Consider the following 15,720-nt stretch of genomic DNA (forward strand, 5'->3'; position numbering starts at 1 on the left):
AAATAGATGGGGATACAGTGGCTGACTTTATTTTTTGGGGCTCCAAAATCACTGCAGATGGTGACTGCAGCCATGAAATTAAAAGACACTTACTCCTTGGAAGGAAAGTTATGACCAACCTAAGACAGCATATTAAAAAGCAGAGACATTACTTTGTCAACAAACGTCCGTCTAGTCAAGTCTATGGTTTTTCCAGTGGTCATGTATGGATGTGAGAGTTGGACTATAAAGAAAGCTGAGCACTGAAGAATTGATGCTTTTGAAATGTGGTGTTGGAGAAGACTCTTGAGAGTCCATTGGACTGCAAGGAGATCCAACCAGTCCATCCTAGAGATCAGCCCTGGGTGTTCATTGGAGGGACTGATGCTGAAGCTGAAACTCCAATAGTTTGACCACCTGATGTGAAGAGCTAACTCCCAGACCCTGATGCTGGGAAAGATTGAGAGCAGGAGGATAAGGGGACAACAGATGAGATGGTTGGATGGCATCACCAACTTGATGGACGTGGGTTTGGGTGGACTCCAGGAGCTGGTGATGGACAGGGAGGCCTGGCCTGCTGCGGTTCATCGAGTCACAAAGAGTTGGACATGACTGAGCGACTGAACTGAACTGAGCCAGAGCAAGCCTCCAAAACCAACACTGAATTTGTCAGCATCTGCCTAAAAGATCAGGCTGGCAAAAAGTTCATTTGGGTTTTTCCTAGGACAGCTTATGGGAAAACCTGAATGAACTTTTTGGCCAACCCAATACTTCATCGGTTTCCCCTCACTTCTCAGATTGTCCAAACTCCTGCACACAGCTGCAGAGCTTCGTGTGACGTGTGACTTGTCCCCTAGCGACTGCCCAGCCTCACCTCCCATAGTTCCCTCCGGTCACCGTGCACAGCTATCCATCCCTGCCATCTCCAAGCCTTTTGAACTCAAAGTACCTTCCACCTGGAACACCCTCTCCTTCCCACTCCTCTGCGGCAGCTGGACGGACTCCTCATCCTTCTACTGCCAGTCCAAAGGTCACGTTCCCCAGAGGTCTCCCCTGGACCTGGCTTAGTTCTTTCACTGTGTGCTCCCCTGAAAAACACCCCCCCATCAGAGAGTGCGCCCACGCGCCGTGGCTGTTTGTACGATGTCTGTCTCCTGCCAGCAGGACTAGGGCTCTCAGTCAGCATTTCCTCTCCAGTTTCCATCACAGTGCTTGGCACAGGGGGTACTGTCAGCAACTATGAGGAAAATGAAGTCTTTGCCTTCAGTTCTCAGTGTTACTGAACATACGAACAAGAAATATATAGACTACAATGAAGTAAGTGCTATAATAGATTATGTGTGTGTGTGGGTGCTGTGGATTGCTGTCGTCTGAATGTCTGTGTCTCCCTAAAATCTGTAGGTTGAAATCCTAATGCCCACTGTGACAGTATCAGGAGAGGGTCCTGTCGGAGATGCTTAGGTCATGAGGATGGAACCCTCATGAATGGGATTAATGCTCTTATGAAAGAGACCCACAGAGCTCCTTTCTGAGGATACAAGAAGTCTATGACTGGAAGAGGGTCCTCACCCAACCTCACTGGCACCCCAATCTCAGACTTCCAGCTTCCAGAACTGTGAGAAATAAATTTCTGTTGTTTATAAGCTACCTAGCCTGTGGCAGTTTGTTATAGCAGCCCAAACAGGCTAAGATGTGGATATATGTGGACGCGGATGTGCTGATACATGAAGCTCTGAAACAACACAGTGAACGTTCCAGGCTAGCCCAGAAAGGTCACAAAAAATAAAGCGACATTTGAAATGGCTCATCATTCATTCCATTCATTCAGTGAATAACCTCTGGGCATCTACTTGGTGCCAGGCACTGTGGAAGACGCTGAGGATACAGCAGAAAATAAGACAGTCAGATATTGTCCCTGACTTCCTGGAGCTTATTCTAGTGAGGACAAAGAAATTAAACCCCAAAAATAAAGCTAATTTCAGGAAACGACACATGCTTTGAAGATATAAAACTCCATAGGTGTTTACCAGGATGAAGGCAGAAGGGGGTGTGTCTGTGGGCCCACGTCAGGTCTCCCTGCGGAGGTGTCACAGGGATACATAATCTGAATCAGAGGATGGGGACAGCCTTTCAGAGATCTCTAGGCAGGGGAAGTAGACTCAGTGGTTCAGAAGACAGGAAGAGGGACTTCCCTGTGGTCCAGTCACAAGACTCTGTGCTCCCAGTGCGGGGGGCCTGGGTTCAATCCCTGGTTGGGAAAACTAGATCCCACATGCCCCAACTAAGATCCAGTGCAGCCAAATAAACAAAGTTTTTAAAAAACAAACAAACAACAACAACAAAAAAATCAAAGGGCAGGAAGAAGAGCCGTGGGACAGAAATGCAGTAAGATTTTATATCTCTAACCCAGACCCTGTCCTGGAATTCCAGAGTTAGAGAGCCAACTACCAACTGACCATCACCACTGGGATATCTACTAGGCATTTTGACCTTCATGTGTCCACACCAGCCTACTTTCCTCCTCCACACCCGTTCCCTCCCACTTAACTAAATGACAATTCCATTTTTCCAGCTGGTCAAGCTAAAGGCCCTGGAATCATCGTATATTCCCCGTCACATCCAATCCTTCAACAAATCTTACTGGCGCTATCTTCAAAATCTATCCAGAATCTGGCTGCTTCCCACCTCTGCTGCTACCACCCCAGTCTGCTCTGAAGTATTTGGCTCTTATCATTTGTGCCAGGCAGAATTGTTGAAGGCTTTCCAGAACTCGGTAGAGAAGTAACACTTGCTCAGAGTGGTGTCAGAGCCCACTCAGGCCAGTTCACAAGAGCTGACTGGTCAGTTTTCAGGAATGTTGCACGATGATCGACGTTACAGTGATAGCATGCATTTGTCCACAGTGGGGATATTTATACCATGGATATTGGCAGACATTACACCTGGGCTCCCCCGCCACCACCCCACCCTACCTGGGCGATCCTCGTGTCCCACACTTACCACCACACAACTGCATGTGCAAATCTGTATTACATAAAGAGAACTGTTGTGTCCTGGCTCTCTACAGGTGTATATGTTTGTGAATTCACATTAGAATCACCTGAGGAACTTGGCCTACCAGACAGCTGCCTGCCTGAATTCCTTTAAGTACCATGATATCAGGAAACTTTGTTAAGAGGCTGCTGGAGGTGATGCAGGTGAGAGATGAAGGCATGAAGCATAGGAAAGAAGAGCACAGCTATGAGAGGAATGTAGAAGTAGAATGAAGGAGCTTTGTTATTGACTCTGATTCCTTTCCTTTCCATCACTTCCCAGCTTGTAATCACAGGCTCATTTTTGTGATTCTTTAACCTCTGCCTTCCTCTTCCGCCTGCAGTCCATGAGGGTAGGGGCTGCATGTCTGCCCACCACTGCATCTCCAGAGCGGAGCCCAATACCGACACCAGCACGACCTCAGTGCAAGTCAGCAAGTGAAGAAAGGAGAACAAAGTGAAGAGGAGTTAGTAATGAAACTCAGGTGTCCAGCTTAGGTGACAGAAGGGACAAATACAGATAAAAGTGTGGTTGGTTGGCGGGGATGGAAACTGATGCCACCACTATGGAGAACAGTATACGTGTGCGCTAAGCCGCTTCAGTCCTATCCCACTCTTTGTAACCCCATGGACTGTAGCCCACCAGGCTCCTCTATCTATGGGATTCTCCAGGCAAGAATACTGGACTGGGTTGCCATGTCCTCCTCCAGGGGATCGTCCCAACCCAGGATGGAATCCAAGTCTCTTACATCTCCTTCATCGACAGACAGGTTCTTTACCACTAGCACCACCTGGGAAGCCCGGAGAACCGTACAGAGCTTCCTTAAAAAACTAAAACTACCATATGATGCAGCAATCCCACCACGGGGTGTACACCCTGAGAAAACCATAATTCAAAAAGACATATGTACCCCAGTGCTCAGAGGAGCACTATTTACAATAGCCAGGACATGGAAGCAACTTAAACGTTCATCAACAGAAGAAAATATAAAGAAGATGTGGTACATATACACAATGGAACATTTGGCATAAAAAGGAACAAAACTGGGTCATTTGTGGTGATGTGGATGAACCTAGATTCTATCATATACAGTGAAGTCAGAAAGAGAAAAACAAATATCATATACTAATGTGTATATATGGAATCTAGAAAAATGGTACTGATGAACCTATGTGCAGAGCAGAAACAGAGATGCAGACATAAAGAATGGACTTTGGGCGCAGTGGGGTAAGGAGTGGGTGGGGTGAATTAACAGAGGAGCACTGACACGTATACATTTCCATGTGTAAACAGGCAGCTAGCGGGAAGCTTCTGCACAGCGCAAGGAGCTCAGTTCGGGGCTATGCGACCTTCTAGATGAGTGGGCCGTGCGGGCAGGGACACGGGAGGCCCCAGAGTGGGGCATATGTGTATGTACATATACATGTGTACATGCGTGTACAGGTACACAGCTGATTCATGTTGTCAGAGAGCAGAACCTAACACAACATTGTAAAGCAATTATACACCAATTTAAAAAAAAAACAGAAGTGCCTGTGAAAATGGAGGCAGGGACGCAAAGCTGGAAATACGAGTCTTAAACTGAGGGTCTAGAGCCTGGAAGAGGCACTCTTGCCTGTACCGCACCGCCCTGCGCCCTCCCGTAGACTCCGAGTTCTCTCTGTCGGAGTGTCAACGTCCCTCTCCCAAGACTCACCCGAACCTCGGCCTCCCGGGGCCTCCCGTTGAGGTCGCACTTGGACCCATTGCCATAGGTCTGGCTGTGGTAGCGTTTCAGGCGATGCTGCTTGGAGGCCTGGGGAGGACATCAGGCATGAGGGAGGGGTGTGAGAAAGACAGCAAGGAGGAAAAAAGAGCACTCTCTCCTAAGACGAAGCCCAGAGAAACAAGGCAGCTAACCCTGACCCTCCCCTTCTCGACAGGGCTCTCATCTGCAGCCCAGACCCCTCTCTCTCCCAGTCCCACACTCCCGTCACCTTTGCTGTTTCATCATCCCAGTCGAAGGCCGATTGGTAGTAGCCGAGATAGAGGACTTCACCTTTGATCTCTGAGTCTGCAAGGGAGAGCAGAGTGAAGCATGGTTACCCTGTTCTCAGAGGACTGGGCGGGAAGAGAACCGGGAGGCAGGTCACCTTCCATGACAGGCTTCTGAGGGCTTAGGGAAAACATAGGTGGAACTCACCTTCCATGTGGTACTGCTGGATGTGGCGACCATAACAGAATTCATATGTCCACCAGTCCTTGGTCTGACAGTAAAAGAAAAAAAGATCAGTCAGGGGGATGGAGTGCAGACATCTCATCTTAGAACCGAAATCTCTCCTGGCCCCAAAACACATAACCACTGATTTACTTCTCATCTCCCCCTTATTCTTAATCCTCCAGATTCTTCTTCTGTAACTTGGAGAGAGACCTCCACAGCCTAGTTGGTTTACTACTCTGCTCTTTCTATTTTTTAAATTTTTTTTCTTTGTAAATATTTTTTTAATCCTTCTTTGTTGTCCATAAAGATAAGAAATAATGATATCCTTGAAGCACTCAGACCAGGGAAACATGGAATATCAAAGTATTAATTGAACTTCCTTGTACTGTTCTAGCTACTGTGGATACAGCTGTGAACAAGATACATTCTCTTTCAAATTCTGATTTCACAGACTTACGTTCTAGTACTAGGACTCAGACCAAAAACAAATCACCTGATAATTCAGTTAATAATTTCAGATCATGAGAAGTGCCATGATGAAAATAAAACAGGACACTGGGCAGAGAGTGACGGGGAAGGGGTGACTTAACCAGGAAAGTTTCTCTAGGGAAGTACCCCGACTGCCCCAGCCTGGCCCCCTTTAAGCACCTCAGTATTGGTTTAATCTTTATTGTGAGATTTTCTAACACTCCTCTATAATCAGCAAAGCATCATCACTGGTTACAGCATTCTTTGTTTCTCTCCTGTCTGTACAATAGGCCTGCTCCTTCAATGGCCTTCTTAACTCCTTACAGATACCCCTCATTCACAGACACACTGTGGCTAGATAACTAGTTCCCAAACAGATAACTCGTTTCCACGCCCCTTCCCTTATCCCAGTTCCTTTCACCTTCAGCAGGCAGGGCGCATCTTTCATCGGGCTCAACAACTCAGGGATCCCAGGCCCTTGGTAGGCAGGTGCCTCCTCCTCCCTCTCACGCTGGAAGTGAATAGCTCCAGCTGGCAGGCGACATTCATAGCGCTGCTTGTACTTAGAGGAGACAATCACCACGTCCGAAGCCTGGTTCTGGGAAAGAAGTGGGGGTCGGGGGACAGGGCGGCAAAGAGAGGGTGGGGATCAGGGAGGACAACGAGGTCCCTCTTCACACAATGGGTAAGAGTCCAGTCCAGACAGAGCGAGCCACCCGTCCTCCAGCGGAGCTCGGCGGGTGAGGGGAGACGGCACGCCCACTTCTTCACGGGGAGGAGTCTGGGCGTTCCGATGAGGAACTGGGACCCGAGGTTGACAGGGGGAAGCCCCACCCCTCCCAGCCCCTGGCCCCGAGGGAATGGGTCTTTGACCACGCTCCTCAGGCGTCCTCATAAAGCCGCTGCTTACTCTGCCCGATTCTCCTCAGGCTTCCGCCACAGACTCCACAGGGGCCCTTCTTCCTCCACCTTCTCCTCCCTCCCTTCCTGCCCAGGTCCCTCGCCCCTCTACGCCTCCTCACCTGGCCTCCCATGACAGGCAACGGCAGTATCTCGATCCCATAACGCATCTCACTCAGCTCCTCCAGGTTCAGGCTCCCGACCCCGCCGGTCAGACTTGCGGGTAACAGGAGCCCCAGAAGTAGCAGCCCCAACAGACTGGACAGCAGCGTTTCCGCCGCCATCTTTCGTCCCCCTTCTCATCCAGAACAGCTCCTTCCGCCCTAAACCTGGCGGCGGCCTCATCCCGCCCCTAACGCCGCAAGGTCTTATTGGCCAAACGTTCTGTCCCTCCCACGTGCCGCCTTCCCATTTGTCAACGTAGCTCTAACGCCCACGGGGAGGTGTATCATGACAATTAGCGAAATCACCCGCTACGCGTGATTGGTTGAAGAGGCCAACCAATCACCAATGATATCCGACCCCCTCCTCCCGTCTCCCAGTTCCAGGGAGGCGCGGTCTACACGCCGGGCCCCGTGAAGCAGTTTTGGTTTTTTTTTCGGTTCTAGCCCAGCTGTTGTACGCATTTCTGATTGCTTTTAAGTCATCTTTTGTATTCTGTCTGGCCGCCGCCAAGCGGATGTTTGAGGTGGACGGGTGCGTGCACACAATACTCTTGAAAGCTACTTAATACTTGTTACAAAACAAGTTATTGTATCGTAGCATTCCTCTCTTCTTATATACATACAACTTTAGGGTGATCTGGTAATTTGTGTCAAAACCTTTCTGGACGATCCTGCAGTTGTCTTCCAATAAAATTATCCTAAAGAAATAATGGGAACTTACAGTTGAAAACTGGGAGCTAGAGAGCTGCGAGTAACTAACGTAGGTATTGTCCTCCAGGCCACGCAGGAACAAACGGGAAAGGAGGCAGCAGCAACGTTTCAGAAGCTAGAAAGCAAATGGAGGAATGGGAACTGATTAAGCAATCCTGAGAAACTGATTCCTAACCAACAAAAACAAGAGCATGACTATATCTTTGGAAAAACTTATCTGCAGACCCTGTCCCGCCCAACAGAGAAATCCCAAAGATATTTTCATCAGGGTTCTCTTAAAGAAATAAGATGAGTTAATCCTACATTTAAGTCCTTGGCCGAGAATCCTGCACTGCAGGCAGATTCTTCTCTGTGCCAGCCACCGGGGAAGCCCTCACGCCCGAGCCGACACACAATCCTTCCAACCAGCTTTTTGATAACCTCACTCCGAAATATAAGCGGACAGCCAAGGATCATAAAACATTTAAGGAATGTCTTTAATATACAAAGAAGAAAACAAAACAAGCAAGAAGAAGAAAAACAGCAACTCAGAGGAAACAAATTGCAAGGGAGAAAAAGCAACCGAAAATTAATTCAAACAAACAAAACCCATCAGTAAGAGCCTCAGAGAAATAATATATTGTGTGCATAAAATTACAGCAGAAGCAGGGCGGAGCGAGCACCGCAGACCTGGGACCCGCGATTGATCGCGCAGTTCTCACCGCCTTGTTTGGCGGGCCGAGGAGGGGACCCCCAACCGCGATCCCCGTGGCGGGGTGTTTTCCCTGTCCCACGGAGGCCGCGCCTCCCTCGCCGGACCTGGAAGAGAAAAGGGCAAAGCCTGCAGAGGATGCAGAGAGAAGACAGAAGGAGGCTGCATCTCGGAATATTCTGAATGTTCAGTTTGTGGAAGAAAAGAGAAAGAAAAAGGGATAAATAGAAAAAGAAATGGCTACATCTGAACCCCCACCAGAAAGTGGACTTAGACGGAGAGTTTTATAAAGCCTGAGTGTAAGAGTCCACTGCCAATAACTGTACCTGTAATCAGGCGGACATCCTCAATTTAATCTCTTCTCTTTGAATAAGTGAAGATTCAGACTTTGATTTTAGTGATCTTAAGTGCAGTGCTTTTTCAAAACTGAATATTGAAAATGCTTTTGATTGTCAGACTTGGAAAATGGCCAGACCTTTCAATAAATACTGATTTTCCCTACATGTGCTCTTCCGCAGACAGTGGGTGATTTGCCATTTTTCAGTAGTTAGAACATGGACGTAACTGTGAATATATATTTATATATTGCACGGAAAAACTTTACGTACATCTCAAATATTCAAATTTGCACTTGTATTTTCCCTCCTTTATAAGGTGATCTAGCTATTTTTAATTTGTCGCTTAACTTTATATCTCATTATTTCATTATATGTGAAGAGTTTTGCTAAGACACTCAGTGCCTTTTGAACTGATCATCAGGGAAATTCTTGAAAAATTATTTGAAGGGCTTATATGAAGGAACACTAAATTTTTAGAACTTATTAAGAAATTAATATTTCTAGAAAACATTAAACTTCTTATAATTTATTTTCTACCTCTGTAGCTTATAAAATTGACATACTCTGTATTACATTATAATAAAGTTTTTCTTTTGCTTGCTTAATTTAAAATTATATATTGGTGATGCCATCAGAGGGCAGTGATATACAATATACAGTATTAGATTCAACTCTATAAAGATCTTTGTAGTAATTGAATGAGTCAAACTAAGAATCTGGGTGGGTTATACTTAGTGCTAATGTTGTTTGTCCAAATTTCATAGGTGTTTTTATTCTTTTGTATTTATTAAAGAATGATTATAAGATTTTTATAGATGTGAAATTGCCAAAGCAAGTATGAATGTATGAAAGAAATATGTAAGTACTGTATTTAAAAAGTCTAAACAAAAATATTGCAAGGTAATTCTACGTGATGCATTGCCATGAACTTTTTAGATTTTTGTTCATTGGTAATACATATAAAATTTTTGGTCTTTTGAATTTTTAATATATAATAAGCTAAAGTAGAAGAATTACTGCATTTTTTTTAATTTGGTTGCTATTTTGGATGATAAGGCCAAAGTCTGAGCCCTAAATTAGAATTTTCAGGTATTAAGTGCAATAAGGATTATAAATTAAATAGACTTACTCACCTTATTTACAAAAAGGAAACTGAACTACTATCTTGCTCATTCCTCCTACAAATCTTGTGTTATATTGCAGTATATTACGTATTTTAATTTTAAAGAGTTTGAACTGTAATATAGATCTCTTGACTTCTCATTGGAAAAATCACTTTCTTTGATTATTGAATGAAATATTCTGTGACTATCCAGGCAAGATATGTAGTTATAGACAGGTTCAATTTTCCTTATCCTTTAGAGAATTGTTGGTATGTTTCTTCATGAAAGATCGTGAAGTCATTGGATTATATTTTAGAAATAAAATTTTTGGCTTAAAAAATTTACAACAGGAAGCTATTTTTTATTAAGGAAGTAATTTTTTTAAAGCAGCTACTATTCAGACAAGAAAAAAGAGCTCTTGGAAATAAAAATCAATAAAAATAAAAATAAATAGAAATTCAATAGAAAGACTAGAGGATAAAGTTGAAAACTAATGGTTGGGAATCTGCCTGCCAATGCAGGAGACACAGCTTCAATCCCTGATCCGGGAAGATCCCACAAGCCTGTGCACCGCTACTCCTGATCCATCGCTCTAGACCCTGGAGTCTGCAACAGGAGAAGCCCCTCCAGTGAGAAGCCTGAGCATCACAATGAAGAGATCCCTCTCTCCACAACTAGAGAAAGGCCATGCATGCAAAAGTGAAAACCCAGTGCAGCCATAAATAAGTCTTTGAAAGAAAGAAAGAAAATGAAATTTGTCCTACTTTAGGAGAAGATTAATAAAAAGCCAAGGATCAGTCCAGCAGGCCCAGCATCTGAATAGTGCGTACGTGCGTGCTCAGTTGTTTCAGTCATATCCAACTCCTTGCGACCCCCATGGACCACAGCCCAATCAGCTCCTCCGTCCAAGGAATTCTCCAGGCAAGAATACTAGAGCGGGTTGCCATTCCCTCGTCCAGGGGATCTTCCCGACCCAGAGGTTGAACCTGGGTCTCCTGAGTCACAGGTGGGTTCTTTTCCACTGAGCCACCGGGGGAGCCTCTCTGAATAGTGAGGGTTTCACAAAAAGGACAGAGAAGGGAAGAAATAACCACCAAAATTATTCTAAAGTATTGTGTTATCCTGAAATGAAGACAGTCTCTAAATTGGAAGGGCACACTGATAGCAAACCCACACCAAATCCTTCCTCATAGAATTTCAGAACATTGGACACAGACAAACAATTCTAAGAGCTTCCAGAGAAAAGGACAAGGTGCATACAAGACCAAGAATCAGAATAGCATTTGGCGTATCAAAACTCTGTAAGACAGAAGACAGTAAAGAATGGCTTCAAGATTTTGAAGGAAACTGTTTCCAATCTAGAATTCTATTAATACACACAGCCAAACTGTGATCTAACTATGAGTCCAGGATAAAGACAATTTCAGACACGCAATTCAAAATACAGATAGTCCATGCATTGTTCTTCAGAAAGTTAGGAGGGGATTTATTACATCAAGACAAATAAATTAGTCAAAAGAGAGAAAGGTATGAAATCCATGAAACAGAGCATCCACACAAAAGAGAAAAAGGAATCCACAAGGTGATGTTAAAGGGAGATTTCAAGTTGGAGGTCAGGACCAGAGTATCAATTCATCAAGATTAGAGAAATTCAGGATTCAGGAGTGATTTTTTTAAGAAATAAAATTTATAGAATACTTAAGACATTGGAACTTACTGAAAAGAGATTTGCTTAACCAGAGGAGAACTTGGGGATATATTAATGAAAAGTATGTACAGGAGCCTAGTGGGGCTACAGTTCGTGGCATGGCAGAGTCAGATATGACTGAATGAACCCCCCCACACACATGTAGAGAGTTAAGGGGAAAAAAACACATTAATTCTGATGAAGATAAAAATTGTGCCAGAAAAGTGAAACAGACTTCTGTTTTCTTCAACACAGATGGTTAACCTTGCACTAAAGATGATTTAAAATGCTGAGGGAAATATAGTTATCTTCCTTCTTAAAGCATGGATAAAGCCAACAAAACAGTAAAGAATTAACAGGCCAAAACCTAAATTAAGTCAGAAACCTAGAGAGGTATTCAAAACCCTGTAGTCACATTTGCTTGGAGGGCATTTGCCAAATTTGCAGAATTAAGCTTTGTTTTTTTAATGTATGTTTTGAACCCTTTTTAAATTGAAGTATAGGTGATATACTTCACCTATATCAGAGGAGGAGAAGGCAATGGCACCCCACTCCAGTACTCTTGCCTGGAAAATCCCATGGATGGAGGAGCCTGGTGGGCTGCAGTCCATGGGGTCGAGAAGAGTCAGACATGACTGAGCGACTGCACTTTCACTTTTCACTTTCATGCATTGGAGAAGGAAATGGCAGCCCACTCCAGTGTTCTTGCCTGGAGAATCCCAGGGACGGGGTGGCACAGAGTCGGACACGACTGAAGTGACTTCGCAGCAGCAGCATAGCAGAGGAGGAGCCTGGGAGGCTAGAGTCCACGGGGTCTCAGAGTCGGACACAGCCGAGCCACTTCACTTCACTTCACTTCACTTCATAGGTGATATACGAAAATTATGTAAGTTACAGGTGTACCGTATATCGACTCATAATTTTTAAAGGTTATACTCCACTTATAGTTATTATAAAATACTGGCCATCTTTCCTGTGCTGTACAACATACCCCTGTAGCTTATTTTATGCCCAACAGTTTGTACTTCTTAATCCACTACTCTCTATTGCCTCTCCTCCCTTCTGTCTCTGCACAGGTAATCACTAGCTTTTTTCTCTATACCTGTGAGTTTGCTTTTTTGTTGTTGTTATATTCTCTAGCTTGTTGTATTTTTTAGATCTGATATATGTGATATTATACAGTATTTGTCTTTCTTTGTCTGACATTTTACTTAGCATGATATGCTTCAAGTCCATCCATGTTGCTGCAAATGGCAGATTTTCATTATTTTTTATGGCCAAGTAGTATTCCATTGTATATATATACATATTGCTGGATCATATTGTAGCTCTATTTTTAGTTTTTTGAGAAACCATACTGTTTTCCACAGCGATGCACCAATTTACATTCCCACCAACGGTGTGCAAATGTGAGCTTTGCTCTCTTGAGAAAGGGAAAGAAGATCCATTGGGGGTGGAGTGTTTGAGGAAAGATTCTGCTGGTGGACCTGCCCCCAGCTCCGCAGCCCCAGAGACCTGCAAGGAAGGGAGCCTCAGTGCCAAACAGAGACGGAGAATGTGCGATTACAAGTAGGACTTTAAAAATTTTTACAGAACAATTTCACAACATTTAATTTTTTTTTTTTAATCCAAGCTATAAATTTAGATTTAAGTGGTCCCCAGGAGGAGAAAATGATGCTGTAGGCACTTAGCTGAAGTAAACGCAAATTCACTCTGGAAAAATGTCCCCTTCATCCCAGGCCCCAAAGAACTACAGATCATTTTCCAAGGGAAGTCAGTGACTCATAATGAAAAATAACTAAACCCCAAAGGAGATAAGACACTGTGAATGAGAACCAGAAGGAACAACAGCAGAAACTGAGCTTCGAAGACTTCAGATGTTGTAATTATCTGACACAGATTATAAAATAATTATGTTACTATACTTAAAGAAATACAAGAGAAACTTGAAAATATATCAGAAAACAGGAAGCTATAAAAATAATCTAACATTTAAAGTAGAGGTTCTAGAAATAAAATTATAAAGTTTTAAACTAAAAACTGAATAAAGTAACTAAGTAGTTTAAGAAGCAATTATTCTTCATGGAAAAATTCTAGCTAATAAGAGCAGAAGGAATTATATATCATCATCATTTTACAATCCTAATGAAATGATCTAGGCAATAGTCCTCAACGACTATCAGAAATATTAAGCAAGAGGCTTAAACATGAATCAAGCTGACACCATGTGCATATACTGATAAAACTAAACATTACGAAAAGAGGAGAATCCAGATAGTATGTGCTTCTTGATGGGATACAATAGGAAGTACAGAGCATTTTCTACAAAGGATTCTTGCCCAAAAAAACACAAGGCTATAAATATAATACCAGTTTTACAGGAAATATTAGAAACAGGACAATATGTTAAACACCATCAGAATGTAATCAAGAATAAAACAGGATCAGTGCTCCAGTTTCTTCAACAAATACATTGCAAGCAAAAAGGGGGGAAAGAATTGTTATAGTTTAAAAGAGGTTTGAGAAACCTATCTGTCAAATGCAACATATAACTCTTGTTTGGATCTTGAATCAAACTATTATAAAAAGATTTTTATGAGTCAGGGAGATTCAGACCCTGACTAGATATTATATGATATTAAGATACCATTGTTAATTTTGCTGATGTAAAGGGCATTATGGTTATGTTGAAAAGATAGTTCTTATCTCTTAGGGATTGCATACTCAAGTATTCACCAATGAAAGGGTGTAATGACTGCCATTTGCCTTAAAATAATCCTGTGGGAGTCTAGGAGAAGTGGTGGGAGCATAGATGAAACAAAATTGATCATATTTTTAGTTGAAGCAGCATGACAGTACATAGAGATTCATTATACTTAACTTTGTATTGTATTTGAAATTTTTTCATTTAAATTTTCTTTTTAAAATCTCAAAGAGCAGTTTAAACTTAGATGAAGATATGGTTAGTGAAGTAGAAAATATATTGGAAGATGTTACCCAGAATGAAACAGAACAACATATAAACATTCAGAAAACTAAGATCATGGCATCCGGTCCCATCACTTCATGGCAAATAGATGGAGAAACAATGGAAACAGTGAGAAACTTTATTTTCTTGGGCTCCAAAATCACTGTAGATGGTGACTGCAGCCATGAAATTAAAAGACGCTTGCTCCTTGGAAGAAAAGCTATGACAAACCTAGACAGCATATTAAAAAGCAGAGACATTACTTTGCCAACAAAGGTCTGTCTAGCCAAAGCTATGGTTTTCCCAGTAGTCAAGTGTAGATGTGAGAGTTGAATCATAAAGAAAGCTGAGCGCCAAAGAATTGATGCTTTTGAATTGTAGTATTGGAGAAGACTCTTGAGAGTCCCTTAGACTGCAAGGAGATCAAGCCAGTCCATCTGAAAGGAAGTCAGTCCTGAATATTCATTGGAAGGACTGATACTGAAGCTGAAGCTCTAATACTTTGGCCACCTGATGTGAAGAACTAATTAATTGGAAAAGACCCCGATGCTGGGAAAGATTGAAGGTGGGAGGAGAAGAGGATGCCAGAGGATGAGACGGTTGGATGGCATCACCAACTCAATGGACATGAGTCTGAGCAAGCTCCAGGAGTTGGTGATAGACAGAGAAGCCTGGCGTGCTGCAGTCCGCGGGGTCGCAGAGAGTCGGACACCACTGAGTTACCGAACTGAGTTGAACTGATCCCCTACCCCAGCCCCTGGCAACCACCATTATGCTTTTTGTCTTTCCCATTGTGACTACACTAAGTACCTCATAAAAGCAAAATTTGTATTTGTACTTTGGTGACTGACATTTCACTCAGTATAAAGGCCTCAAGTTTCATCTATGTGAAAGCATATTACAGAGTAATAGTTCATTGCCTGTATATGGCACATTTTGCTTATCCAGTCTTGTCTTGATGAACACTTGAGTTGCTTACATATTTTAGCTACTGAGAATAATGCTGCTATGAACATGAGTGTACAAATATCTTTTTTTGTTGATCCAGTGGCTAACACTCTGCATTCCCAATGCAGGGGGCCTGGATTAAATCCCTTGTCAGGAAGCTACATTTCATATGCTGCCACTAAGACTTTGCATGCTGCAACTAAAGATCCTGCATGTGGTCACGAAGATGGAGGATTCCAAGTGCTACAACTAAGACCTGGCGCAGCCAAATAAATGAATAAAAATAAATATTGAAAAATCTCTTTGAGGCTCTGCTTTTTTTTAAAAGATATTCTTTTTCATTATGGTTTATCATAGAATATTGAGTATAGTTCCCTGTGCTATAGAGTAGGACTCTGTTGTTTATTCATTATGTATAGAATAGTTCACATCTGCTAATCCCTAACTCCCCCTCATCCCTTCCCCAAATCCCCCCACCCCCTTGGCAAGCACCAGTCTGTTCTCTATGCCCATGATTCTACTGTTTCACA

At 43.2% G+C, this 15,720-nt stretch overlaps 1 protein-coding gene across 3 annotated transcripts in view; it reads right to left on the minus strand.

The window, feature by feature from the left end:
* OS9 (OS9 endoplasmic reticulum lectin) overlaps positions 1-6,898 on the minus strand; it is a 33,196-nt gene extending 26,298 nt beyond the window's left edge. For all 3 annotated transcript variants that reach the window (XM_065934757.1, XM_065934758.1, XM_065934756.1), the window contains exons 1-5: positions 6,703-6,898; positions 6,102-6,278; positions 5,195-5,258; positions 4,989-5,065; positions 4,709-4,807 (exon numbers count right to left, since the gene is read on the minus strand). In XM_065934757.1, coding sequence (XP_065790829.1) covers positions 4,709-4,807; positions 4,989-5,065; positions 5,195-5,258; positions 6,102-6,278; positions 6,703-6,864 — 579 coding nt within the window. In that variant the 5' untranslated portion in view covers positions 6,865-6,898. The remainder of the gene's footprint in view (positions 1-4,708; positions 4,808-4,988; positions 5,066-5,194; positions 5,259-6,101; positions 6,279-6,702) is intronic.
* Positions 6,899-15,720: the final 8,822 nt, after the last annotated feature.

The sequence above is a fragment of the Muntiacus reevesi genome, chromosome 4 (assembly GCF_963930625.1).
Source record: "Muntiacus reevesi chromosome 4, mMunRee1.1, whole genome shotgun sequence".
NCBI classification, from domain to species: domain Eukaryota; kingdom Metazoa; phylum Chordata; class Mammalia; order Artiodactyla; family Cervidae; genus Muntiacus; species Muntiacus reevesi.